This window comes from Nesoenas mayeri (assembly GCF_963082525.1).
Source record: "Nesoenas mayeri genome assembly, chromosome: 4".
Lineage (NCBI taxonomy): Eukaryota > Metazoa > Chordata > Aves > Columbiformes > Columbidae > Nesoenas > Nesoenas mayeri.
The window spans coordinates 65,074,913-65,100,124 of NC_137540.1; the positions used below are offsets into that span (position 1 = coordinate 65,074,913).

Below are 25,212 nucleotides of genomic sequence, written 5' to 3' on the forward strand. Positions count from 1 at the left end.
TTTAAACACATGTACAATAATATGTGTGCAGTTCATAGCTAGCTTTTGAACAAAACAAAAGAGAACAATAAAAGCTTTTGGAAGGCGGTGGGCTGCAGAGTGAATTCCCCCAACCCTGGCTTTGAGGCAGACTGTGATGGTCCCTCCAGGACTCTGCCTGGCAGAGATAACAGACGCTGTCAGAACAGGCCTCCTAGAACACATTGCCCAACTGTCTGGGAAGGGCAGGATCCAAGGATTTCCCAAGGAGAACATTTCCACATCCAATCAGTCTTTCAGCTCTGCCCAGAAAGTCCATAAAAGGGCTCATATTGCAGGCTAAGATGTGATGAAGGGCTGAGAAAAATCAGTCCGGGAAAAACTAGATGATGTCCAAATTAAATTTTTTGTAGTTTACTGAAGAGAAACTCTAATCATTAACCTTCCTTATCCTGTGTCACTTCCTTATCTTTTTTTTAAATAACTGGTGAGATACAATTATGTTGTGATTTTTTTTTCAAATAAATTAAAAGGTATTAGCATATCTCTAAAAGGGATTTTTTTAAAAAAATAATCATGAATGCTCAATCCAGCCTAAAGATATAAGTACCCACGTGAATGGGACTTAATATACCAGTCTTCAACATCACGGTCGCTCTCCCCACTGGCCACATCTGAAAGGTTAAGTAAAACATATCATATAGATATTTCAGCCAACCAACTTCTGGAAATCCTATAAATATTATTTATAAAACATTTTTCGTGCCAAGCAAGTATCATAGTTGAAATATTACATATTTCTAATTTTAAAACAAGGACATTTCCATCTCTTCACTAACTGCAATAATAATGAAACATGTCTAACATGACCAAACCAGGGAACTGACAGACTCAGCTGGCAAACAAAGAAACCAAAAGAATTGTAACAGATATTGAAAAGAAATACATTCCACATGCTTCAAGATATTTTACAATGGAACCTTAAGCTATGTATGTGGTTGAATAACAAGATGTATGACTACATGCGGATAAATATCTGGTTTATTTATCCTTGGTAGGCAAACAAATAGACCTCATTAGTGAAGTCAGTTCAGGAATAGGTCTAAACAAAGAGAAAAAATAGAATCAGATAAGGAACCAGGCCAGATTATATTTCACATTCAATATTACTCACTTAAAAATAAAGGAAAACCCAACAAAAAGGCCGAGATAATAATATAATCTATTGTTTGTACAAGAAAGCAAAAAGATATGCTCATCCAACTGCTCTCTTTTCCTCAGTTTTTCATTACTGCACTGTTTCAATAAAATACAAATAATAGTAACAGATATAAGATGTGAATCTAAAAAACCTCTGGAAATGAAAATTTATGACTCTCCTAGCAACTGTATCTCACACGCTTGCATATATGCAATATTCTACATGGTATCTGGTGTGGGCTTTTATGCTTTCACAGCAATGAGGTTGAATTATGGTTGCTGTGGGAACTATATCTTTTGAATTTTTTGACTTGTGCTATCATCTGAACTCAAATATTACATTAACAGAGGTAAGCATTTACGTTGGGGGGTTTTGGGGGGTTTTTTGTTGTGGTTTTTCTTTTTTCCCCAGAGAAAGGAAAAAGGAACCTGCATAGGTGGATACATATTAACTATTTTTACCAGAGAAACAACACACAGCTCCATGTCTGGAGAAGTACAGTGCTCTAATTACTCTCACATCGCTCACACAGAATTAAAATAGAGTCACATCAAACCTGTGAGTCTAATGCAGCAAGGTACCTAGTAGTATGCAATTATGTTGTTACAAGTTTGGGTGTTGCAATCTTCCTTTATTTGTTCAACTTTTTAACCACAAGATTTAAGTACACACTTTCTTTCAGGTATCTGATGAGAGGCTTTATATACGTATGTGTCAGATGTTCTGCAGCTCCTTCGTTAAGTGAGGACGCTTTGCAAGTGTGACAGGGCTGTCACAGTCGGCATTGCCCAGCCCCAGTCAGCGCAGGCTTTGCTCTGGGTACTTTATGAAAACACAGTAAAAGGACGCGATTTCTGCCATAAGAGGATTGAGAACCGACATTTGACATGTAAGACGGGTCACAAGCTGCTACAGAGACTCACTTCAGCACAGGAGACGGAGAGATGGCCTCTTAGACTACGAAAGATCTTCTTTAGCAGAGAAGATTTGTCTCACAGTAGAACCAAGCTCAAACTTTGAGGTCAGTTTCCTTGAAGCAAAATATTCTTTTTACTATTTCCCCAGTCGTACATTTTATGTTTTTATATCATCAGGAAAAAGGGAGTCAGTCCTTTAACACACCTCTGTGCATTTTGGGAATTGCCACTGAACAATTATGGCTCTAAAATCATAAGATTAGAAATCGGAAACAACAATTTGATATTGCAGTATTTTTAAATTGAAATCAATTACATTGCACGGTTTCTTCTTCACAAAAAGTCAACATAGGTATTACATTTTAAGTAAGATTTTTAATTACTGGGGAGGAGCATGAGGAGACGGAAATCAAAAAGCAACATAAAGTCACAAAGTTCCTGAGGCATGGTGGTACCTTTCTGAAGAAATATCAGTGCACAGCTACACTAGGCAGACCCACAGGTTCTCCTTTGCTTCCTCTTACAAAAGGTGAGCATTCCACTAGGACAAGTATTCCTCAGGACCACAGTCTCTAAGACACCCAGGAAAAGCAGTTGAAGTGACCTATGGCTGTGATTCCCTGGCTTAGAACAGAGGAGACACAAGCACTGAAAGCAACAGCTTACAACAACAAAAAAATCTGTTCACGTGAAAAACTTCAGGAGAAAAAAATCACGCATTTTTAATTTTTCACAGTATCACAGTATGTTTGGGATTGGAAGGGACCTCAAAAGATCATCTAGTCCAATCCCCCTGCTGGAGCAGGAACACCTAGGTGAGGTTGCACAGGAACATGTCCAGGTGGGTCTTGAATGTCTCCAGAGAAGGAGACTCCACAACCCCTCTGGGCAGCCTGTTCCAGTGTCTGTCACCCTCACTGAGAAGAAGTTTTTTCTCAAATTTAAGTGGAACCTCTTGTGTTCCAGCTTGATCCCATTGCCCCTTGTCCTATCATTGTTTGCCAACGAGAAGAGCCTGGCTCCATCCTCATGGCACTCACCCTTTATATATTTATAAACATTAATAAGGTCACCTCTCAGTCTCCTCTTCTCCAAACTAAAGAGATCCAGCTCCCTCAGCCTTTCCTCATAAGGGAGGTGCTCCACTCCCTTCATCATCTTGGTTGCCCTACGCTGGACCCTCTCCAGCAGTTCCCTGTCCTTGTGGAACTGAGGGGCCCAGAACTGGACACAATATTCCAGATGGGGTCTCACCAGGGCAGAGTAGAGGGGAAGGAGGACCTCTCTTGATCTACTAACCACTCCCCTTCTAATACACCCCAGGATGCCATTGGCCTTCCTGGCCACAAGGGCACAGTGCTGGCTCATGGTCATCCTGTTGTCCACCAGGATCCCCAGGTCCCTTTCCCCTACACTGCTCTCTAATATGTAATTTCCCAATCGATTTTTCAAATTTTTCAAATTGTAGTGCATAAAAAAATAAGATTTATTCTTAAAATGTGACTGATTCTTATTTTAAATTGATTATATCTACTTTGCATACCATTATGAAGGACTCCAAGTCAGGGCTTCTTGCAAATAAAAATCTGAAGCACGGGATATTTCCAGAATAAACATTCAATTTCAAAGCAGAGTTTATAATGCTAGCACATGGGCATACCAGAGAACCTCCAAAAATAAGAGTTTTCTGATAGACAAAAACAAATATCAACAAAAAACAGTTTTTGTATTAAAAATTTCAAAGACCATTATGTTTACTCAATAAGACAGATCTAACAAGAAACCATTAAGTCTTGCAAGAATAACACTTCTTGCTCTGCATCTTTGAGTCTAGTCATAACACAGGAGTTTATTCTGGGTATAAAGAGAATGAATCTTAATATAATTCCCATCTCCCAAATAAATTGTGGGTTATTTGTGTTTCAGGGTTTCTGCTACTAAATGTGGTAACTAGTAATGGTGGTTGTTCGAAATGGAGAGGCACATCATTAACAATGCAACCATGCTAAATAGTTTTACAACCCCCTTTTGAATGACACCCACTCTCTCTATGAACAGAAACTCAAATCAATGGCCTCTGTTAGTGTCCAGACTTATTTGTCTCTGAATTTAGTACATCATCTTTAACTGTAATACCAAAATAGTTCCAACTAAAATAATGAAACAGTCTCTTGCATCATATTTCTGAATACTTGGTAAAAATTACAATATACTATAGGTAGAGAGAGATTTATGAGGTTAACATTTTGTATATTCCTGCAATCAGCCCAACTGTCAACTCCATTTGCTGTGACATGAGCCTCTAGAAAATGTGGTTGTAAATAAAAATAGCCAAAACATCTGGGGAGTGTATGCATTCTGAAAAGAAATTGTATTTAATGGAAGACTTAAAAACATACAAATAGGCTATCAGATTTAAGGAAATATAAATATTTAAAATACAGGTTGTTTCTAAAAGATGGACCCAAAGCAGTATATATCTTTTTGAAACACCCTGTATGTTATATTTGAACTCTAATAGCCATGTATCACACATATGCAAAATATTATGTATATAAAACCACCAGTATTTATTCATGTACTTATTCTGAAACTTCCTGGAGAAAGAAAACATCAAACACACATACACTGATCTAATTTAACTTTCTTAGATTTTTATACAAATATTGCATGAACATAAGAAAAAAGTGCTCGTGTGTACAGGTATGTTTGTGTGCATGTAAAAAACACATTAAGAATTTTCAAAAGCATTTTACAAAAATAACTCAAAATAAGCCACAGAGTTCTTCATGTTGGTACATTTATGTTTTGGAATGTTGTACATGACTTCTTAATGTAATGTGTAAATGTTCTAACAAAGCAGTTTGCATATGTAACCTGAAGGCCACATGACTATAGCACGTATAGGTATGAATGAAAGCAGTCAGAGGTTTACTGATTCGAAGTCTTAAGTAAGTCAACAGCAGAATACTACCACATGCAGCAATATTCAGTGTCAATTACAAATGAAAGGCTTAATTCCCACCTGCCAGTGGCACTGTAAGGACTTTTACTCCTATATTTATTCCCAGAAAAAGAAAACTCCACTGACACCTCAAAATTCACATGTAGTGTATAAGGTTGAACACCCACAAAGAAATAAGCAGCACAGTGCTGTATTCACTCTTCTTGATGAAAAACAAAGACAAGCTTCATAATACTAAGAGCATCGTCCTTGCCTCTTATTGACAAAAACCACAAAACATATTATTAAATTGAGAAAAGACTCACCTGTTTCTCAGTACACTAGTTATCTTAGGAAATGAAGTCGCATCACTGCATCAGTTACTAATACAAAACAAGCAACAATGAACCTGGAGATATGATAGTTTTGACAAGATTTATCGTTACAGCAGGCAGCAATCTTGAGTTCTACCAACCAAGGAATACCAGAACCTAGCTACATCATGCACTTTTAAAATATGCCCAGAAAAGTCTGTTCTACTTCCTGACCATCATTACAAGTTTTAATAAATAAATGTTATAATACCTTCTTCCAGTACCTCATAGTATTACTTTTATAGCCCACAAATGCTATATTAAATCACTGCAAACAGCATTGCAGTTCTAAATTATAATCATAATTACAATTATAAGCAAACTATGAACTTAGTGACCAAAAAGGACAAACAAACAAACAAACACACACACACACCCCCACCACAAGATACTTTGTTAAGTTCAAAACTGCTAGAAATTTATGAGGTAGCTCCCTCTTCTGGATTACCAAACAATGACAATTCAATTTAAATGGCAAGATGCAGAATTTGGTTAGTAAACAACGCCTTTCACTATTTGGGGGTTTTATCATACACCATTAAGTGATCAAAAGAAGACTCACAAAGATGCGAGCTACTGACCATTATTCTGAATAAGGAGTCTATATCTGAGCAGCATACTAAGAGAGAAAGGTAGTTGAAACCCCTGAATAGTTTGATACCATTTTGGAATTTTTTCATCATAAAAGCATGCAAAAGAAAATACATTGACTTCTGCATTAAATCTCTCTGCATTTTACTGATAAATGCATTTTACTGTATTTCACTGTAAAGAACCAATAAATAAAAATATTAAAAACAGGTTACTTTGCTACCTGTATGGCCTGCAATATGACTTCTGAATCCATATTTGCAGAAGTTAAGCTTCGGAGTTACAATTCTTGAAACAGAAGAATTTATCTTGGAATTTATTTCAGCTTTAACAGGTTCATACAGAAAAAAAAAACCTGCACAGTAGGAAAAACTCTGTGCATCAGCTATTCAGACATTCTCTGAGACAGCTTGTACAATTTCTGCACTCATATATAGACTGGAATTCAAAAAAAAAATCAGAAAAGGGGTACTCTCTACCCCTGTATAAAGCTCAACTCCATAAAGGAGTCGAGGCTTTCTGACTTTACCTATAATGGAAGAGGAGGCTTTGGAAAGACCTGGTGATTTTTTCTGCCTCTCAGCTGGAACCACAGGCAATTCTCTGCTCTCTAAATTGTCCATCCCTATTCAAGCTGAATGATAATGTTTCATTTAAATACAAAAATTAGTCTAAATGGCAAAGTTGTGACCCAAATGAAATCACTGTTTACTTCACCAGTGTTATTATTTATATGAAAAAATCACAACATAAATTAAATTATTCCATATGTAATAAGAAAGAAGGAGCATAAAAGAAGTCCCTGTTAAATTCTGGACTAGGTAACTTGGAAGCATGATTTTTGACTTGCTAATACCTGCATAATCAGGTGCACAACGGTGCGATTTCATCTTTCATGATACACATACCAAGTGCATCTTAAAGGATGCAGCCAACTGAAACACCCAAGGAAATTCTGATCATTCAAGCATGGACAAAACCAAAATTGCCAGGAGTTATTTGGATGGAACTGCAAGGATCATGTAAAACGGTAAGCCCTGCAGACCTGGAAACAGTGAGAGAGAGAAAACAGCTAAGATTTGCTGTCTGGGCACCTTCTGCAAATGGCAGGTTTCCAGTGACACAGAGGGGAGACCCCTCTGCCAGACTCTGCAACAGTCAATGGACTGAGACTCCCCACAATCCCCTTAGGAGAGAGAGGAGTTACGGGCGACAACGGGACAGTAAAATTAAAACTGAGGAAATCAGCAGAAACTAGAAAACCCAAATGAATATGTAAGTAAAGACATTAAAAAAAGAAGGGAAGGAGGGAAGGAGGGAAACTAGAGAGTAAAAAGGCAACTGACTGAAGACCACATCCTGGAAACTGAGATTATGAAGGCTGCAACTTCTGGCATCTAAGAGTTAGAGAATTAGCTAAATAAGTACAGCATGTTAAAGGGAGTGAGTTCAGTCTTTGAAAAGGGCAGAAAAACCTGAAAACCTGGTTAAAAAACAAAAACCTTAGTCTGGTTTTCAAGCTTCATCTAAACAGCAACACCACTTTTCAGGTTACTGAAAAGGAGCTAACATCTTCAGTCCCATATTTACAAAAGACAAGAATTAACAAAGTGTTAACAAAATATTTGCTTTACGGTCAAATGACACTTAATGACTCTTCGGTGAAAACACACTCTAGCACCCATATTAAGTTCCAATAGAAACACTCTGAAAGCAAGGGGTTTATAAATCATTGCAATTAAATCATCTTAATGCACTTAATTAAGTAGTTAATGTACTCCATAAAAATCAAACCAACTCTTACTCAAAACACAAAATTAAGAAACAACAAATGAGAAATGTAAATAAGCCACTCACCTTTTCCTTTTCATAACAAGTACGTACATATACTTTCTGGTATTTTATTATCATTCAAGAAGTCTTTTTTATAGTAATCTAAAGAAATATTTGAATGAAAGATCCTTACAAAACCCACATCATGTATAAACAAAGACTCAATAAAAGAAAAAAAAAATCACAAAATGGCTTATTATTGTAGATAAATGTCACTAGAAGTAAAGCTATCATATGAAAAAATATAACTTCAATATACCTTAAGCCTTCCTCTTTGTCTGGCATGCTGAACTGTCCACATTGAAACTTAACGTCAGATTGTGCAGCAACAAACAGAAGTATAATTGAATGCCCACATTTTCTTGTAAAGAGTAATTTACTGGGTCTGGTCTTACACAGCCACATATAATGTTATAATGGGAGTAAAGTATGATGATAACAATTTTCAGACAGGAGGCCTTTCCCTGTGCTGCAGCAGCACCCAGACATCAGTGATAGTTAAACAAACAAACACCAACATAAGCGTAAAATAAGGAGGGATGAAATACAGGGAGCTGCTGCATGTATAAACAGGGATGTACCAGAGGGTACGTTAAAGTACACGCAAACCCTGTGGCACACCTTGCAGTGCTGTGTGCAAGCTGGTAGTGTCATAAATGTACGCTGGGGTAAGGCAAGGGGTACACCAATCCCCTCCAAGTACTTTGGCTTCCTCTGAAGAAACCCAGAATCATGCAGTGCAGAACAGGCACGGTTCACATTGTTAAATCTCCAAACGGGACAACTGGGAGCCCAGAACTGTAAAGCACATCCATCCAAGGCCTCATGGAAAGACAACATCCATTCATGGTGATCAAAAGAAATGTTGGCAAAGTGTGAAGTGTTAAGGAAAGAGCTGCTACCACGCCTTTTTATAAGAGATCAAGGAAAAGTCAAATTGTTTGCTTCAGCCAAAAAAGGAACTGAGATGTGAAAGCATTTATAGATGGAGACTTCCTATTTAATTAGACCTTACTAATGAAGGCATGACTCACAAGGACATTACTTCAGTTGTAAGCTTGTACAATCACATTGCTTTCCATGGATATCATGTAATAACGGAAAAGACAGTATTAAACCAAATCCAGACTTACTGTCTTTGATTGAAAACTACAGTAAACAAAAAGCTATTGGAGGTAAACCTGACAGTGACTGAATTCACAGTCATCAGTTCACAAGTCTTCAAGTCTCTTCAAATGCTACATTATTCAAACAAACCTTTACATCAAAATAGTATGTTATTCATGTTCTTAATAACTATATCTTAAAATTACTCAGAAATAAAATGCAATGTTAGAATAGCACAAGGTAAGGAAAGTTCATGTCACAATTCACAATGCACTAAGGCTAACAGGGCTTTCAGAGCACAGAGTTACAAAAAGGACAAAAAGAAAATTGACACTGTATGTCAATTTCAAGTTTCAGATGACCTAACTTTAAGACTGAAAAATAAAAATATTATTTTTTACTCAAACCTTTCATTAACCATATAATCATTACGGAATGTAATGCTATCCAGGATTATGTAATGCCATCTTAAAATTCACAGCATAGAATATTTCAAACATGCCTTAAGTTATACAAAGTTTGCAAGAAGCCTACTGTAATTTGGAACTTAAAGCTAAGGGTCCACTAGATAGTCTGTGCAAATGGTGCAAGATTTGACTTTTCAGAAGTGCCAAGTACTAACTGCTTCATAGCTGACATCCAGCTTCTATAAAAATCACATCCTTAACTTCTATATTTCATTTTGCTAGCCAATAAATGGATACTCTAATACTGTTCTTCATACAGCTTTTGTGAGGCTGCACTTAACGTGAGCAAAGTGCTTTGAGATCTTTAGCATGAATAAAATATATTTTGCACTTAGACGTTAATTATAGAAGTAGCAATATTTGAAACAGGGTTTTGTTTCAAGGCAGCAAGACTAAATCAAACATTATTATCTTGGCTTTGATTGTGATGTTTTACTTACTATGCTCTATTTTTCCCTTGCATTTGAAATATGCAATTTTGCTTTTCTGTTATGTAAATGAATGTTTTTCATCTAACACATCTATTTTTGGAAAAAGAATAATTTTCTTTCCTAGTCTAAGACAAAAATGTTACAGAACACAATTCTGAAGTCTAACTGACAAGAGCCAGCCATGCAATGCAAGGCCACTGCACGCATTCAATAGCAAAAGCAGCAAGAGGTACCCAGAGGATTCAGTGAACTTAGAATACGAATATGTAAATGTTTATTTATACAGATATAGATAAACACATAATATTGAATATACACAAATTAGTCCTTCTGTTCATTGGTTGGGTGGTTCTAATCAATGCAGCTGCAATCACAAGAGTTGTAGCCCTTCTGAAAAGAAAGAAGAACTGGGATAAGGATGGGAAAAAAAAATCAAAGGAACAAACCATTTTAAGTTAAGGATTCTGTTTGGCTCTGTGTAATTTAAGTTATCTGAGGCAAACTTCAGCAAAGGAAAAAGGCTTCATCCAAAGCACTGGCATGCAAAAGAGGTCAAGCCACTTTCCATAGAAGTCCTTCCTTTAAATATTGTTTTTCAGCTCTTCAAAGTGTGGTGATCGCGCTGCTGTATGTGTTCTTAGATATCAGTGGCATTCAGATGACACGTATTCTGGAAAATGCATGCCATATTTATATATAGTCCTATTAACATAAACAGGGTTTACTACCCAGAGATGACTTTAACTCCAGACCTTGTGTGACCAAATTACACTGCTTCAGCCACTTTCCTGTCCTCTGAATTTCACATATTCCCATGCTGAGTAAAGAAGAGGAAAATATGTAACATTTACACTTAAGTCATGGAGTAAAACTGGACATCCATAAATTGCAAGTGTTAAAGAAAACTGAAGTCAGGGTTAGCAAACTAATTTTTAAAATTATGTCATGTGGCCAAAGATGACCTGAAAAATCAAAGAAATAAAACGCTTGTTGAGAAGAAAATACTACAGTCTCAAAGCAGTGCTGAAACACTGGTATTTACCCAGACAAATAAGGTTAAGAAGCCTATTTTACTTATCAAAATCTTTAAATGAAGGAAATGCCCACCTAAGGCTTGTTTTCAACATTCTGTGACGCCTAAGAAATGCTGTCACTCACTCATTACACTCTCTCACACGGATGTAATTTCCACCCCCACCTATCGTCATCACATCTGGTTTGGTATGCAGTTTCACCAAAAAAAAAAAATCTAGGAACAAAATCATAACATATTTTGATAAATGCTTTAGTATGCAAGTATTTGTAATTACACACACTAAGTATACTTTTATATATAAACCACCGCAGAATAATTGGGGGAAAAAAAATAAAGTTATTCCAAAGCCTTGATCAAGATGTAGGTTATTATTAGTACACTGGGGTTTAAATCACTTCTCCAAACAGCAAGATGTAATATAGAACTTCACATCCCACAGAATCAAGACAATAAAGCTAAAAAAGACCCTTAACAGGTAATGTATCTACCTGCCCTAAGGCAAGATCTGTAGCTTTATCACATTAACCCATGTTTGTGAAACAAACCTCAAATATCTCAAGTGAGTAAGATTTCACTATCTACACCATATATTCCAGTGCCTTCACCATAGAAAAGCTTTCCTGATGCTTAACCTGAAGCCCATCTATGACACTGCGTCAGTTTCCTCGGCATTGGAAAGTTTTTCAGCCCAGCTGAACTTGTGGCACATTTTAAGCCCTTACAGACATAAATGCATTCTCCTCAGAAATGCATTAAACCAACAGGCCAGAACGCCGAGATGAGGTCCCAGCTCCACCGAACTCACTGAGAACAGACACTGCAATACGCTCACGGACACTGCACACTACCCATCATCTGGCGCTCCAGAAAATATAGATTGACACCTAAGTTTAAATACTCCGCATGTTCCAAATCATACGTGATTCAGAGACAGAGGGGAGACTTTCTTGCCCTGGCACCCAAAGGCTGCTCCTCTTCTGAATATTCAAAAATAAAACTTTCTAGGCTACCTTTCCCTTCAAAGTTAAGGGAGAATAAAAAAAAAGACCAGAAAACTTTCCAGCAGCCTCCCCCGCACCAGTAACCACCGATGCCAAGGCCAAGAGGGCTGATGCACTCTAGGCCACTAGCTGTGAAACCCAACTTCTCCCTCAAAACAAAAACACGACAAGCCCAAACACAGGAGGACCAACACACCCAGACAACCAGCAGCCACCCCCAAGTACCCACCTCCCCACTGAGCCTACACGCCATCATTGCCCCCCACAGGCCTCACACCCCAGGCAGTCGCCACTTTCTGCCATGGCTGCTCTCCCGCCAACGAGCCACATTCCTCCATGTGCCACCAACCGAGGGGACGCACCCCGCCTCAGCACCCCTGTACTCACCTTCAGAGACCTCGAACTCGGCTGCTCCATTGAGCTGGTAGAGGCACCAGTCACCCGTGCTCTCACCCGGGGCGCCGGCAGCTGGGCAGGGAGGAAAGGCAGAGTCAGCCGCGGCAGCCGGAGCCGGCCGGGGAAGAGGGCTGAGGGAGGGAGACGGGAGAGGGGGCAGTGGAGGAGAGAGGCAGAGCCGGAGCAGTAGGGAAGAGAGATGGAGGGAGCAGAGAAGTGAACGGAGGGATGACAGGGCACCAGGGAGGGCCGGGGGAAGGGAGGGCGTTTCCGAGTACCCTGTTTGTGGGACATGTGTGTCGCCCTCCGAAAGGCGCCCAGCGCTCTGAACTGTTATTTGCTTTGCTCCCAGCGCCGGTAGCTCGGGGCGCCTCCTCCTTCTCCCAGCGGAGCGGGCGGCGCAGGCAACCGGCGCTGCCTCGGGGCGCTCGGGGAGCCGGGGGAGGGCGGACGGGAAGGAGGGGAGGCTCCGCCCGGAGCTCCCGGCGGAGGCGGCGCAGCCTCGCCAGGACCCGCCGCTCCGCGCCCCACCGACCCTGCCGCGGCCCCAACAGGTGTGAGTGGGCACGGAGCAGCCCCAGCAGCGCGGCGGGGCCCCGGGGGCTGCCGGCCGTGCTGCCCCAGCGGAGCGCCGCGGGCTGGGCGGCCGCTCTGCCGGAGGCGAGCCCGAGCCACGGCGCCACAGCCTGGCCTTCCTGCCGGGCTCCCTGCGCCGCCCGGGGCCGAGGGTCCTTCCTGCTGCGGGTTCAGCTTCAGTCGTGAACTCCCCGTCAGGTGCCTCGGTGGTGCCGTGTCCCTCCACAGTGCCCCAGCCACAGGTGCCCACGGTGCAGCCAGCCTGGCACACGAGTGCGTGTCCCTGGCCGCAATCAGGAGCCTGGACACACAAGAACCCCTGGAGACCATCACACACCAAGGCCTTGCCAGTGTCACCCGTGCTAGCATCCGTACCATCTCTCCCAGCTCACCACACTGAGCACCAACAGCTGCGTTTTCCTCACGACATTCACCTCAGTTCTCCTACCATCACAGACTCACAGAATCACAGAATGTAAGGGTTTGGAAGGGACCTCAAAAGATCATCCAGTCCAATCCCCTTGCTGGAGCAGGAACACCCAGATGAGGTTACACAGGAATGTGTCCAGGTGGGTTTTGAATGTCTCCAGAGTAGGAAACTCCACAGCCTCCCTGGGCAGCCTGTTCCAGTGTCTGTCACCCTCACTGAGAAGAAGTTTCTTCTCAAATTTAAATGGAAACTCCTGTGTTCCTGTTTACCATCGCTATGCTGTGTAGGCTATCTTACGCATACAGGCTGCAAACGCCATATGAATTGTCAGGTTTTATACAAGCTGAAATCAGTGCAAGGCTGGAGAGTGGTTTTCATCTGGTCCACGGACCCCTGTGGATCTGCAGACTGTCTTTACATGTAAGTAGGAAAGCAAGCCTGTTATCAGTAAGCCTGAGTGCTCTCCGTAGTGACCTTTGCCTCCACTGTAAAATCTTTAGGGGAATGGCAAATTTTAAAACTGAAAGTCATTAACTTATGTTAATAAATGCCTTTATTCTTACAGACATCCACCCAAAAAACTCAACAGGAGGGAAACGCAAAAGTACATTAATTGTTCTGTTCACCAGGTGGCTTTCTTGATATTCAGTTTAACATAATTGTGACTGCTTAGCTTATAGCTGGCAGCACCCTGCCTACGTTTCCTGCCTTTTTGAGGTGACAGTGTCAGAGGCCCACATATAGCACAGCTCCTGTCAAAGAGAGCAAACACACTTTGTATGGGCAATTGAGAAAAGCTTAAGAAATAATACAAGAAAACCATAATCAAACCATACTAAGAGATTAGGAGCCAAGAAGAGGATAAAATATCGATGTAGGCAGCTGTCATGGCGCAATTACACTGGCTCCTCCGTCGAGCTTTTTGCTATTTGTGGAACGGTATGTAAATGGTGGGGAAGTGTTATTTTTGGCAGAAATTCTACTTGATATACCTGCATTCATCCCTTTTTGTAGCAAGTGAAGATCCTCCTGATGCCTTTAGATGTGTAAACTGTGGGCTGTTTGCTTCAGTTTTTCCTACTAAAAGTATTCTATTCAAATATTTGTATTCTTCTTCGCTGCATCCAAAACAATGTCACACTGTGGCCTCTCTGAAAGAATAAGGAGGTCAATTACACTTTTTGAAAGAGATAGGTTTAAAATGGGAGTAACATTCTGCAAACATTCTCAGCTACTTTTAGAAACAAAGCAAAACGCCAATGCTTAAGCTTTCCTGAGAACTTCACCTAAATTACAAAGACCATAATGCCTTCTGAGGTAACAGAACATCAGTTCATTTAGACAGTGTGTGTATAAATATCCCTCAGCAATATGTTTGCTGGATATGCACTAGTTTTCCTGGAACTGAAAAGGTTTAAGCTGATGATTTTGGGGGGTGGGGGGGGAAGAAAAGTATCATAAAGCTGTATTAAAGTAAAGCTTCATCCAGCTGCTTACAGTGATACTAATTCCTCCTACAAATTACCTACAGACCTTGATTGCTCTTCATGACAAGGTATTATTATAAATAAAATTAACTTTAGTATTCCAGCGATAGCTTCTTCTTTTTGGAGAAAACACTAGACTACCATATTAATTACAAAGCAAGGGTCCCATTCTGGGAGAATCCATTCATATTAGATTTAAATTTTATAAAACGTAGCAATTTTATGCTGATCAACTTGGTATTACTTACATAGCATTTTTCATTCTGGACTTCAAATATTTACAAACTTTGTATGTTCAAAAATTCACCCAGTTTAGTATGTAATGCAGTGCGCATTATTTTCTTTCTAAAATGAGGGAATAGATGCAAATCACATTTAGAGCATGTAATCTGTTTCTGCAGGTGACTTGAATATTGGGATGGGTTGATTCACACCCAAGTGCCAGCCATTCTAGTATGAGTTCATCTTTTATCTGTGTTAGATGGACACTCTTAGGCTATTTGTGGTTCTTTCCTTCAGAGGATGACTGGTGTAACTAAGTTTGGAAACCAGTAATGCTTAATCAACAAAGGAACTTGGAGGTGAGAACAGGTACTGCCTTCATATGGCGTCCTTTACTTTTGCGCTGTTGGAAATGTCCTAAAAGTTTGGTATGTTTGGGGTTGTGGGGTTTTTTTTGTCATTTCAGGATTGTAACATTGCTAAAACCACATAATGTACTCAAACTAGAACTTGAGCAAGGTAGTCAAATTATGCTACGGTGTGTTTTAAAGAGTCAAAATTTACAAAAATAGCTTAAAATAGTTTGGCTTTCAATATCATAATGATATATTGGGCAGAAACTGGTCCAACTGCAGACAAAACTTGTTTGATTGTTTGGCCTCCATTTCCCTATAACATGTTTTAAATTATGGGTTGTTTTTTTTTTCCTTTTCACGTCTTTTTGGTTCTCAGCATAGGGTCCACCTCTTCCTAGCAGTGATAAAACAAGTGGATAAAACAAATTTAAATGGGATTAGGTCAACCACATAAAATTTAATGTTGCTACAACTTCAAAAAAGATGCAGACGATAATCCGTAATGAATTATTGAGAAGATGCGTTCAATCCAAAATAATTTCCTAGGAAAAAAAAAAAAAGTGTAGTTGCCCAAGGTGCAGAGTTCTATGTATCTCTGAGCAATCTAGGTTTATCTCTTTGAGCAGTATAGTTTTATAAGGACCCCCAGGGCTGGAGGTTCAGCCGGAGAGACCTCAAGGACCTGCCAAGCAGCTCTGGCAGCTCACACAAATCCACTCATTTGAAAGAAAAACTGCTGTAGCTGCTTTATTATTATTATTATTATTATTATTATTATTATTATTATTATTATTATTATTATTATTATTATTTTAACAAAGCAGCTCCTCCTGACGAGCCAGCACACACAGAATCACACAGAATCACAGAATCAACTGGGTTGGAAAAGACCTCAGAGATCATCAAGTCCAACCCTTGGTCCAACTTCAGTCCATTTACTAGATCATGGTACTAAGTGCCATGTCCAATCTCAGTTTAAAAACCTCCAGGGACGGTGAGTCCACCACCTCCCTGGGCAGCCATTCCAATGCCTGACCACTCTCTCTGTAAAGAATTTCTTTCTAACATCCAGCCTAAATTTCCCCTGGCAGAGTTTAAGCCCATGCCCCCTTGTCCTATTGCTGACTGCCTGGGAGAAGAGCCCAATCCCCACCTGGCTAGAACTTCCCTTCAGGTAGTTATAGAGAGTGATGAGGTCACCTCTAAGCCTCCTCCAGACTAAACAACTCCAGCTCCCTCAGCCTCTCCCCATAGCTCTTGTGTTCAAGTCTCTTCACCAGTCATGTTGCACTTCTCTGGACCTGCTCCAGCACTTCAATATCTTTCCTGAACTGAGGGGCCCAGAACTGAACACAGTACTCCAGGTGTGGCCTCCCCAATGCAGAGTACAGGGGAAGGATCACTTCCCTTGTACTGCTGACCACGCTATTTTTGATACAGAACAGGACAACATTGGCCTTCTTGGCCACCTGGGCACACTGTTGGCTCATGTTGAGCTTCCTGTCAATTAGTACCCCCAGGTCCCTTTCTGCCTGACTGCTCTCCAGCCACTCTGCGCCCAGCCTGGAGCGCTGCAGGGGGTTGTTGTGGCCAAAGTGCAGCACCCGGCACTTGGCCTTGTTGAACTTCATCCCATTGGAATCAGCCCATATTTCCAGCCTATCCAGATCCCTCTGCAGAGCCCTCCTGCCTTCCAGCAGGTTGACACTCCTTCCCAACTTCGTGTCATCAGCAAATTTGCTGATGATGGTCTCAATCCCCTCATCTAAATCGTCAATAAAGATGTTAAACAGGACTGGACCCAACACTGACCCCTGGGGAACACCACTAGTGACTGGCCGCCAGCTAGTTGCAGCCCCATTCACCAGCACTCTCTGGGCCTGGCCCTCCAGCCAGTTCTTAACCCAGCAGAGAGTGCACTTGTCCAAGCCATGGGCTCCCAGCTTTTGCAGGAGTATATTACGGGTGACAGTGTCAAAGGCCATGCTGAAGTCCAGATAGACCACATCTACAGCTTTCCCCTCATCCACCAGATGGGTCACCTGATCATAAAAGGAGATCAGGTTGGTCAGACAGGACCTGCCCCTCCTAAACCCATGCTGGCTGGGTCTGATCCCTTGTCCATCCTGAAGGTGCTGTGTGATTGCATTCAGGATGATCCGCTCCATAACCCTGCCAGGCACCGAGGTCAGGCTGACAGGCCTGTAGTTGCCAGGGTCAGCTTTGGAGCCCTTTTTATGGACTGGGGTAACATTGGCCAATTTCCAATCATATGGGACCTCCCCAGTGAGCCAGGACTGTTGGAAGATGATGGAGAGCGGCTCGGCGACCTCTTCCACTAGCTCCCTCATCACCCTAGGGTGGATCCGGTCTGGTCTCATAGACTTGTGAGGATCCAGATGGCTCAGTAAATCACCAACTATTTCCTCCTGGAATACAAGGGGGCTATTTGGCTTCCTATCTCTGTCATAGAATCATAGAATGCTAGGGATTGGAAGGGACCTCGAAAGATCCTCTAGTCCAATCCCCCTGCCGGAGCAGGAACACCTATATGAGGCTACACAGGAACATGTCCAAGTGGGTTTTGAATGTCTCCAGAGTAGGAGACTCCACAACCTCCCTGGGCAGCCTGTTCCAGTGCTCTGTTACCCTCACTGAGAAGAAGTTTCTTCTCAAGTTTAAGTGGAACCTCTTATGTTCCAGCTTAAACCCATTACCCCTTGTCCTACCACTGGTTGTCACCGAGAAGAGCCTGGCTCCATCCTCATGACACTCACCCTTTGTATATTTGTAAACATTAATAAGGTCACCCCTCAGTCTCCTCCAAACTAAAGAGACCCAGCTCCCTCAGCCTTTCCTCATAAGGGAGATGCTCCACTCCCTTCATCATCTTTGTTGCCCTATGCTGGACTCTCTCCAGCAGTTTTCTGTCCTTCTGGAACTGAGGGGCCAGAACTGGACACAATATTCCAAATGTGGTCTCACCAGGGCAGAGTAGAGAGGAAGGAGAACCAATCTGGACCTACTAACCACCCCCTTTCTAATACACCCCATGATGCCAACCACCCCCAGAGGCCAGTTGTCCTGAGGGCCATCTGTCTTACTGGTAAAAACTGAGGCAAGGTAGGTATTCAGTATCTCAGCTTTCTCCTCATCTTTGTTAACTATATTTCCCTCAAAGTCCAACACAGAATGGAGGTTTTCCTTGCCACTCCTTTTGTTATTAACATATTTAAAGAAGGACCTTTTATTATCCCTGACAGAATTGGCCAAATTAACTTCAAATTGCACTTTTGTTTCCCTGATTTCTTTTCTGCATAATCTAGCTATTTTCCGACGTCTTCGTGCGGTGACGATGGTGCCGCGTCCCGGCTGCTCCCCCACCGGCCCCGCCCCGAGGCGGCCGGGCCGGGAGGCGGTTCCGAGGCGGTACCGGGGCGGTGCCGAGGCGGCGGAAGGCGGAAGCGCTGCGGGGAGCCCGCGGAGTCACCATGGGCACCCCGCTCCTTCTCCTCCTCCTGCTCCTCAGCCTCCCGCTGCGGGCCGGTGGCCAGGGGGGGCTGCGGGTCTTCGTGGTCCCCCACAGCCACATGGACGTCGGCTGGATTTACACGGTGCAGGTGGGGCCCCTGCGGAGCGAGGCTGGCCGGGCGGCCGGTGGCTGCCGGGCTAGAGTGGGCTTGTGGCCTGGTGGGGCTGAGCGGTGTGCGCTGCCCGACCGCAGTTCAGCCGCATGGGCGCCCTCAGGCTTGCAGAACTGCCCGCAGTCGTGTAGCGCCAGGAGGGTGTCTGCCTGTTCCTGAGTGAGGAGTAACCCGGGTGCGGTGCCGCTCCTGCCCTGAGTCTGACCCGCGGTCCGCGCATCGCCTGGCAGCGCAGGATCCCGCTCCTTCGGAGGTAGCATGGTTAGCTTGGGAGCTGTGCCCATGAGTTTTGGGGTTGTGTATGCCTGTGTTCTGCAGGATATTCCTGGTAGATTTTTTTTTTTAATTTAAAGGAAAATCTTCACTCTGGTGGTCTGCTTTGGTTATGTGGCAGATTTTCTTGGTCTTTTTTTTTTTTCTTCAATTTTGAACCAACAGTGTGGCCTGGCAGCCAAGAAGGCCAACCATGTCCTGAGTGCCTCCAGCACAGCATTGCCAAGTGCTCGAACGAGGTGATTGTCCCACTCTACTCCGCACTGGTGCAGCCTCACCTGGAGCACTGTGTGCAGGTCTAGGCAACAGAGGATAAAAAAGATACTAAGTTACTAGAGAGTGTCCAGAAGAGGCTACGAAACTGGTGAAGGGTTTGGGGAGGAAGCCATATGAGGAACAGCTAAAGTCACTTGATTTATTCAGCCTGGAGGAGACTAAGAGGAGACCTCATCACAGTTACAGCTTCCTCACAAGAGGGGGAGGAAGGGTAGGTGCCAAACTCTTCTCTTTAGTGACAAGTGACAGAGCCCAAGGGAATGGCAGGGAGATGTGCCAGGAGAGGTTCAGGTTGGACATGAGGAAAAGTTTCTTCACCCAGAGGGTGCTGGACACTGGAACAGGCTCCCCAGGGAGGTGTCACGGCCCCAAGCCTGACAGCGTTCAAGAAGAGACTGGACAATGCCCTCAGACACATGGTGTGAACTGTGGGGTTGTCATATGCAGGGATCAGATGATCCTTGTGGGTCCCTTCCAGCTCAGGACATTCTACGATTCTACTAAGCCAAAAGCCCAGGGAAACTTACTTTCTTCTCTTAGAGAGGAGAGCAGGATCCCAGGTCCTGATGGCTGGGGTGGGATTGGAGCCTAGTGCTATGGCAATGTAGTAACAAAGTAATTTTTGCTAAATAAATGAGACATAGAACAAAATAAATCAGGTGGGGCATCAATACCTTTTATGTTTGTTAGTCACAGTCCTGAATTCTTCTTCACTGGCATGAATTTGTTTTGTTTATGTGAAAGATGCTGTGGATACTTCACTCACTAGAGTGATACAGCATCAGATGTTAAAGGGTGAATCATAAAAAAGAACTAATGGCTCAGCAAGGAATCTTTGCTGGGCCTGTATTTTGTCATCCCTTTTTGGGAAAGATGAGTGAATTTCTTCTTTAATACTTCAAACACCTGCTCAGGAATTGCATTAAAGAACACAAAACTAGTTTTGATTTTGGGTCAGTTAGTAGCTGAAGATCTCCTCTGAGAGAAGTGAAACACTGTTCTGTTTTGGGTTTTTTTTTTTCTTTTGAGAAGATGCAATTGCTTGAAGCCTCAGTTCCTCTGCTGTTAAACCACAAGCATCAGCAATTCCTGTAGTCAAAAACCGCGGAGACTACCCATGGATCATTTCAAATGCCTCTGTAGTAAAGTGAAACATGAAGGAAACTCTCCATGGGATACTGATGTAATCCAAACCTATTTTATGTTTTGGGTTTGCTTGGTTATTAGCTTTCACTCGTGACTGACAACATACTATTTTCTTTAGTTTTGCATTTCTCCATTTATAATGTGAAAAATAAGTGTTTTATTTATGATATCAGAACAGCAATCTCTTCATTGTGTGCTGAAAATTATAATATTGATGGAGAATTCCAGCATTGGATATATAATAGAACTCTATTTTTTTTGCCTCTCAAGGCAAGCTATCTGTTGCGATCTGATTATAACAATGGCACCATAACGTACGTGAGATGTGGCATCTCACAAACACATCTTACCATAGGTGTGAAATACACCTCACCAGTGTCTAGAATGCAGTACAAACCAATTTTTACACCATGGTAGAAGTTTAAGATCTATATTTAAATAACTAAAATCTTACCTTATTATTTATACTGGGTCATTGCATATTGTATGGAGTATCTCATGAGCTTAATAGAAGACATACATTGGAAAGAAAAGCCTCATTGTTGCTTGCAAGTATCCTGGTTTGTGAGAACAATTATTTCAATTCCCACACAGGTGACTGGGGTTAATAAGCTTCATAGAATTGGGTAATATCTTCTTGTTTAGTTCCAGTGTACTTTGCCTTGGAATAGAGACTGGCTTGCCTTATCTCCAAAATACCTCAAGAAAATATTTTCAACAAGTTACCACACAGAATATTTTGGTAATTATTAAATTTAAAAAGGCCTTGTTCAGCTCTTAAAATCTAGTGTACTCCACTTAACTATTAAGAAGTAAAATTGAGCATAGTGTTGTAATCATTGTACATATACTTGGGTTTTAGGATCTGTTGTTTGTAGCCTATTGCTACAAACAATTGCCAGTGAAAAATGAAAATTCCTTAGCAATCATTTGAGTGCGTTACTGTTGAGTATTAATAAAATGTAGAAGCTATTCCCTTAGTTAAAATTTCACATTGTATTAAGCTTCTAATAATTATCTTGATTTTAAAAAACCACTTAAGATGTGATTGAGAAATAATTGAACAAGTACTTATTTAGACTAGCACTACTTAAGTAATTCCTCCTACATGCAAATGTTTTCCCTTTTCTGATGACACTTCAGCATTTACAAAGATAGCTGGGTGTCGATTGTGGAAAACAAGTGATTAGGAAAAGTTCATTTCTGATTTGGATCGCATCATCCCCTTCCTAATTCAAAATGTGATTTCATATAGGAAATTCCTCAATTAAAATTCTGGATTCATATTTTACATATCATGCCCATTAGTTTTTAGGTGGGTGAGAGATCTATATGTCAATCACTTTCAGTATATATTGTGATATGCATTCTTAAGCAAGTACCAGTAGTTTAAGTAGAAAAGTGTTACGGTTAGTGTTAAAATAACTGTGCTATAACATGCAGATAATTTTGTTACAAGAAAACATGGCCATTGCAGGGAATTCTGGGATCTTTGTTGTTGCCTTTAGGCATTGTATATGATTTTGAAATCAAGTAAGGGATGGAAGACTGGACTTTGTCAGCAGAAGTTGTTCTGGCAAGCGTAAGTATACACGAAGTATCTTCATGTGCACAGCTTTAAAGTTGTGTTATTTGTTTGATACCATAGGATAGAACCATGTGATAGGTTATTTGATGGATACAGCTGCCATGTGTGCATTTCAATAGAATCCATAGGCCTTATTCTGGAACACAGGTTGCTTTAGGAGTGTTGTAGACTGGGCAAGTGCAGAGATTCTGTGTGATTCTACGTCAACAAACTCCCTCTAAGAGTCCTTTGCCAGTTTGGTTTTAGTTTATCCTAAAACATCAAGCAGAATAGAGTTACTTTTTATGACTGAAATTTCTAGAGCCATAACAGTTTCATTTACGTTATATGTATCACTGTATTATACTGGTGACACACACCTGCAGCACAGAGTCATACTCACTCTGAAGAAACAACTCTGATAATTCAGGCCACCAGAAGAGCAGAAGTGGAAGAATAAAGTGTGTGAGTTTTTAAACTATGTTGATGCTTATAATTTATGGTATTGTTATTTTAAGGTAAGCAATGAGGGACAGGGCGAGTTCTTCCCACTACATCAAAAAGAAAGCTTGTGTTGGTGTCTGCACATCATAGAGAAGCTACATCGTGATCAAGTCAGGTCCCCAGTCAGAGGATGTTGTGGAGCAGAAGGGCCCACGGGCTGTATGTAATCAGAGACACCTCGGTCTTTCTGAGCGTACAAAGGAGATGTGCAACAAATGCGACGTGTTCGATCTCTCGTTTCGCCAGCCCAATGAGTGTTCAAAACAGCCCATTTAATATAGAAAAACAGAATTTATTTTCCCCTTTTTTTTTTTTTTTCCAGGAAAGTATGCATGCTTATGCAGCAAATGTCTACTCAACCGTTGTAGAAGAGCTAATGAACGGAAAGCAGCGCAAATTTATTGCTGTGGAGCAGGAATTTTTTCGACTCTGGTGGGATGGAGTAGCCACAGATAAGCACAAGAAGGAGGTGGGTTGTACTGGAGCCATATTTCCTGCTAGCAAAGAATCCACATTCTTTTTAGGGGGCAAAAAGGGGCAAAGTACTTCACCATTTGCTTTTTACCCAGGTCTTGTGTAAGCTGTGTCTGAATCCGGTACTTATTATGAAAGGAACTTAACTCTAAAGGCAGTTGCAAGAGGGTAAAACCCCAGCTATAGATTAGAGCAGGAGGAGGTAGTAACCTTTGCACTGAAGACTCCGTACACTTCACAGTTCTTGTTTCATCAGTGACTTTCTTATTTGGGGTCCTCTGAAAGAGGCTACACCAATATCTGTTAAACATCTGAAGGTCGTAAAGTGCTGCCTAACACTGCTCACAAGAAGGAACCTTTTTTCTTTCCAGTTAAGGACTGCTCAAAAACGTGCCATGTGTGAACAAGGATAATGCAGCAAAGAGGTGACTGTGGATTCAACAGCAATAACTGTTTCTTGTGTTTATTTATTTATAAGCTGTGATGCCTTTCGGTTTTTAGAGCTTTAGTCCTAGTAAAGACATTGTGAATTTCTGTCATTTCTTCTTTCTTCTGGCACAAAACAAGCACCCTGAAATCAATGACTGGGCTGGTAGCCTAGCATTGCAGTGCAAGATGTTTAAGTTTTGGACCCTAAAACCGAAGGGTATACAGGTGTAGCTTCCCACAGGTACTCACTAAGAACTCCATGGTCTGTTTTGTTTCCAGGGTCCCGCCAACAGCAGCATATTAACTGCAATATTTTGCATCTCAGTTTGTTTAAAGTGCTAGATATTTAAAGTGTCATGTAGAAAAACACCTCTTACCTGTTTTTTTTTAACCTAGTCAGTCACCAAATTCTGAATTTATTGTTTAGAATTTAAGTAATAGTGTACAACCTGCGGGCAGCTGACCTTTGATTGAGAGGTTTTGCTGTGTATAGGCAGTTCCCTGTTTTTGTGGGGGCACTTTGCCCATAATTTCCTGTTGCAGGGCAATTTTCATGTCTGTTTTTAATTAGAAAACTGTATTGTAAGTCTGGGGTGGGGGAACTAAAAAAAAAAATAGCATAGGAACTACTGTGTGCAGGAACAGAAGAGTACTCTAACTTTCTAAGGTAAGTTGATCTTATAATATTTCAGGCACGCTGTGCTGCTGTAACCCAAATACAAAGTAAAGGCCTATGTTTCTACTATCTATTCTAGCTATTATGTGGAACCCAGAAGAGTAAATGTGTATCACATTCGACCTCAGTAGTGCAAAACTAGTACATAGGATTTAGCCTTTAATTTCCTAGCCTAATTACTGATAATTGTTGCTTTTATGCATTTTAGTCAGTTCTCTAGTTACTTTATATTTGCTTCTCTGAAAATTAGAATTGTTAAAAACAAATTCCTCTTAAACCTGCGTCAAACTTTTAATCTCTAATAATATGTAAGAGCTATGATGCTTGCTGATAAGTAACGTGGTTTTAGCATTAGCAAGTTACAAATGTTAAGCCTTCAAATTAGGTCACTCTGGTTACTGTCCTGCTTTTTCCACTTGAACTCTAGCATTAATGATTTCCTATAGTACAGGCTCACTGGTTTTAATTTTGTCGTTTTTTTAATTAATTTAGTATTTTGCCTGGAATACAGATTTAATTTTAGTTTATTTTGGAATGTCTGCTTTGGATTAGAGCAGTAGCATTAAAAGCTAGTGAAAGGTGTACCCTGGGTACTGAAGCTGATTTTACAATTCAAACAAGAGAATATATAGGAGTGAAATGTATTGCAGCAGTATGCAGCCAGATATTAACTTCTTAATCCTCAGTGCATGCTATTTCCACGTTATTTTCTTGTGTGAACCGTTCCCATTGCCTTACCCTGGCTTGATGTCTGAGTGTTTCAACTAGGGGAAAAAAAGATGTGTAGCCACTTCTGTCTGGTTTGTAGGTGTGAGTAGATGTAGGGATAGTAGTAGTTGTCCCAAGGACCACAGATATGTTCTACCACTGTAGCA

The 25,212-nt window shown here is 41.3% G+C and overlaps 2 protein-coding genes across 2 annotated transcripts in view; one reads left to right on the forward strand and one right to left on the reverse strand.

The window, feature by feature from the left end:
* PPP2R2C (protein phosphatase 2 regulatory subunit Bgamma) overlaps window positions 1-12,571 on the reverse strand; it is a gene marked incomplete at both ends in the record, with an annotated part of 199,813 nt that extends 187,242 nt beyond the window's left edge. Inside the window, 2 exon segments of the mRNA XM_080344403.1 lie at window positions 12,269-12,349; window positions 12,556-12,571. Coding sequence (XP_080200529.1) covers window positions 12,269-12,349; window positions 12,556-12,571 — 97 coding nt within the window.
* A 6,268-nt stretch (window positions 12,572-18,839) lies between these two features.
* The window catches only part of MAN2B2 (mannosidase alpha class 2B member 2), a gene marked incomplete at its 5' end in the record, with an annotated part of 31,687 nt that continues 25,314 nt past the window's right edge, over window positions 18,840-25,212 (forward strand). The window contains 2 exons of the mRNA XM_080343612.1: window positions 18,840-18,968; window positions 23,081-23,227. Of these exons, the coding sequence (XP_080199738.1) occupies window positions 18,840-18,968; window positions 23,081-23,227 (276 nt within the window). The remainder of the gene's footprint in view (window positions 18,969-23,080; window positions 23,228-25,212) is intronic.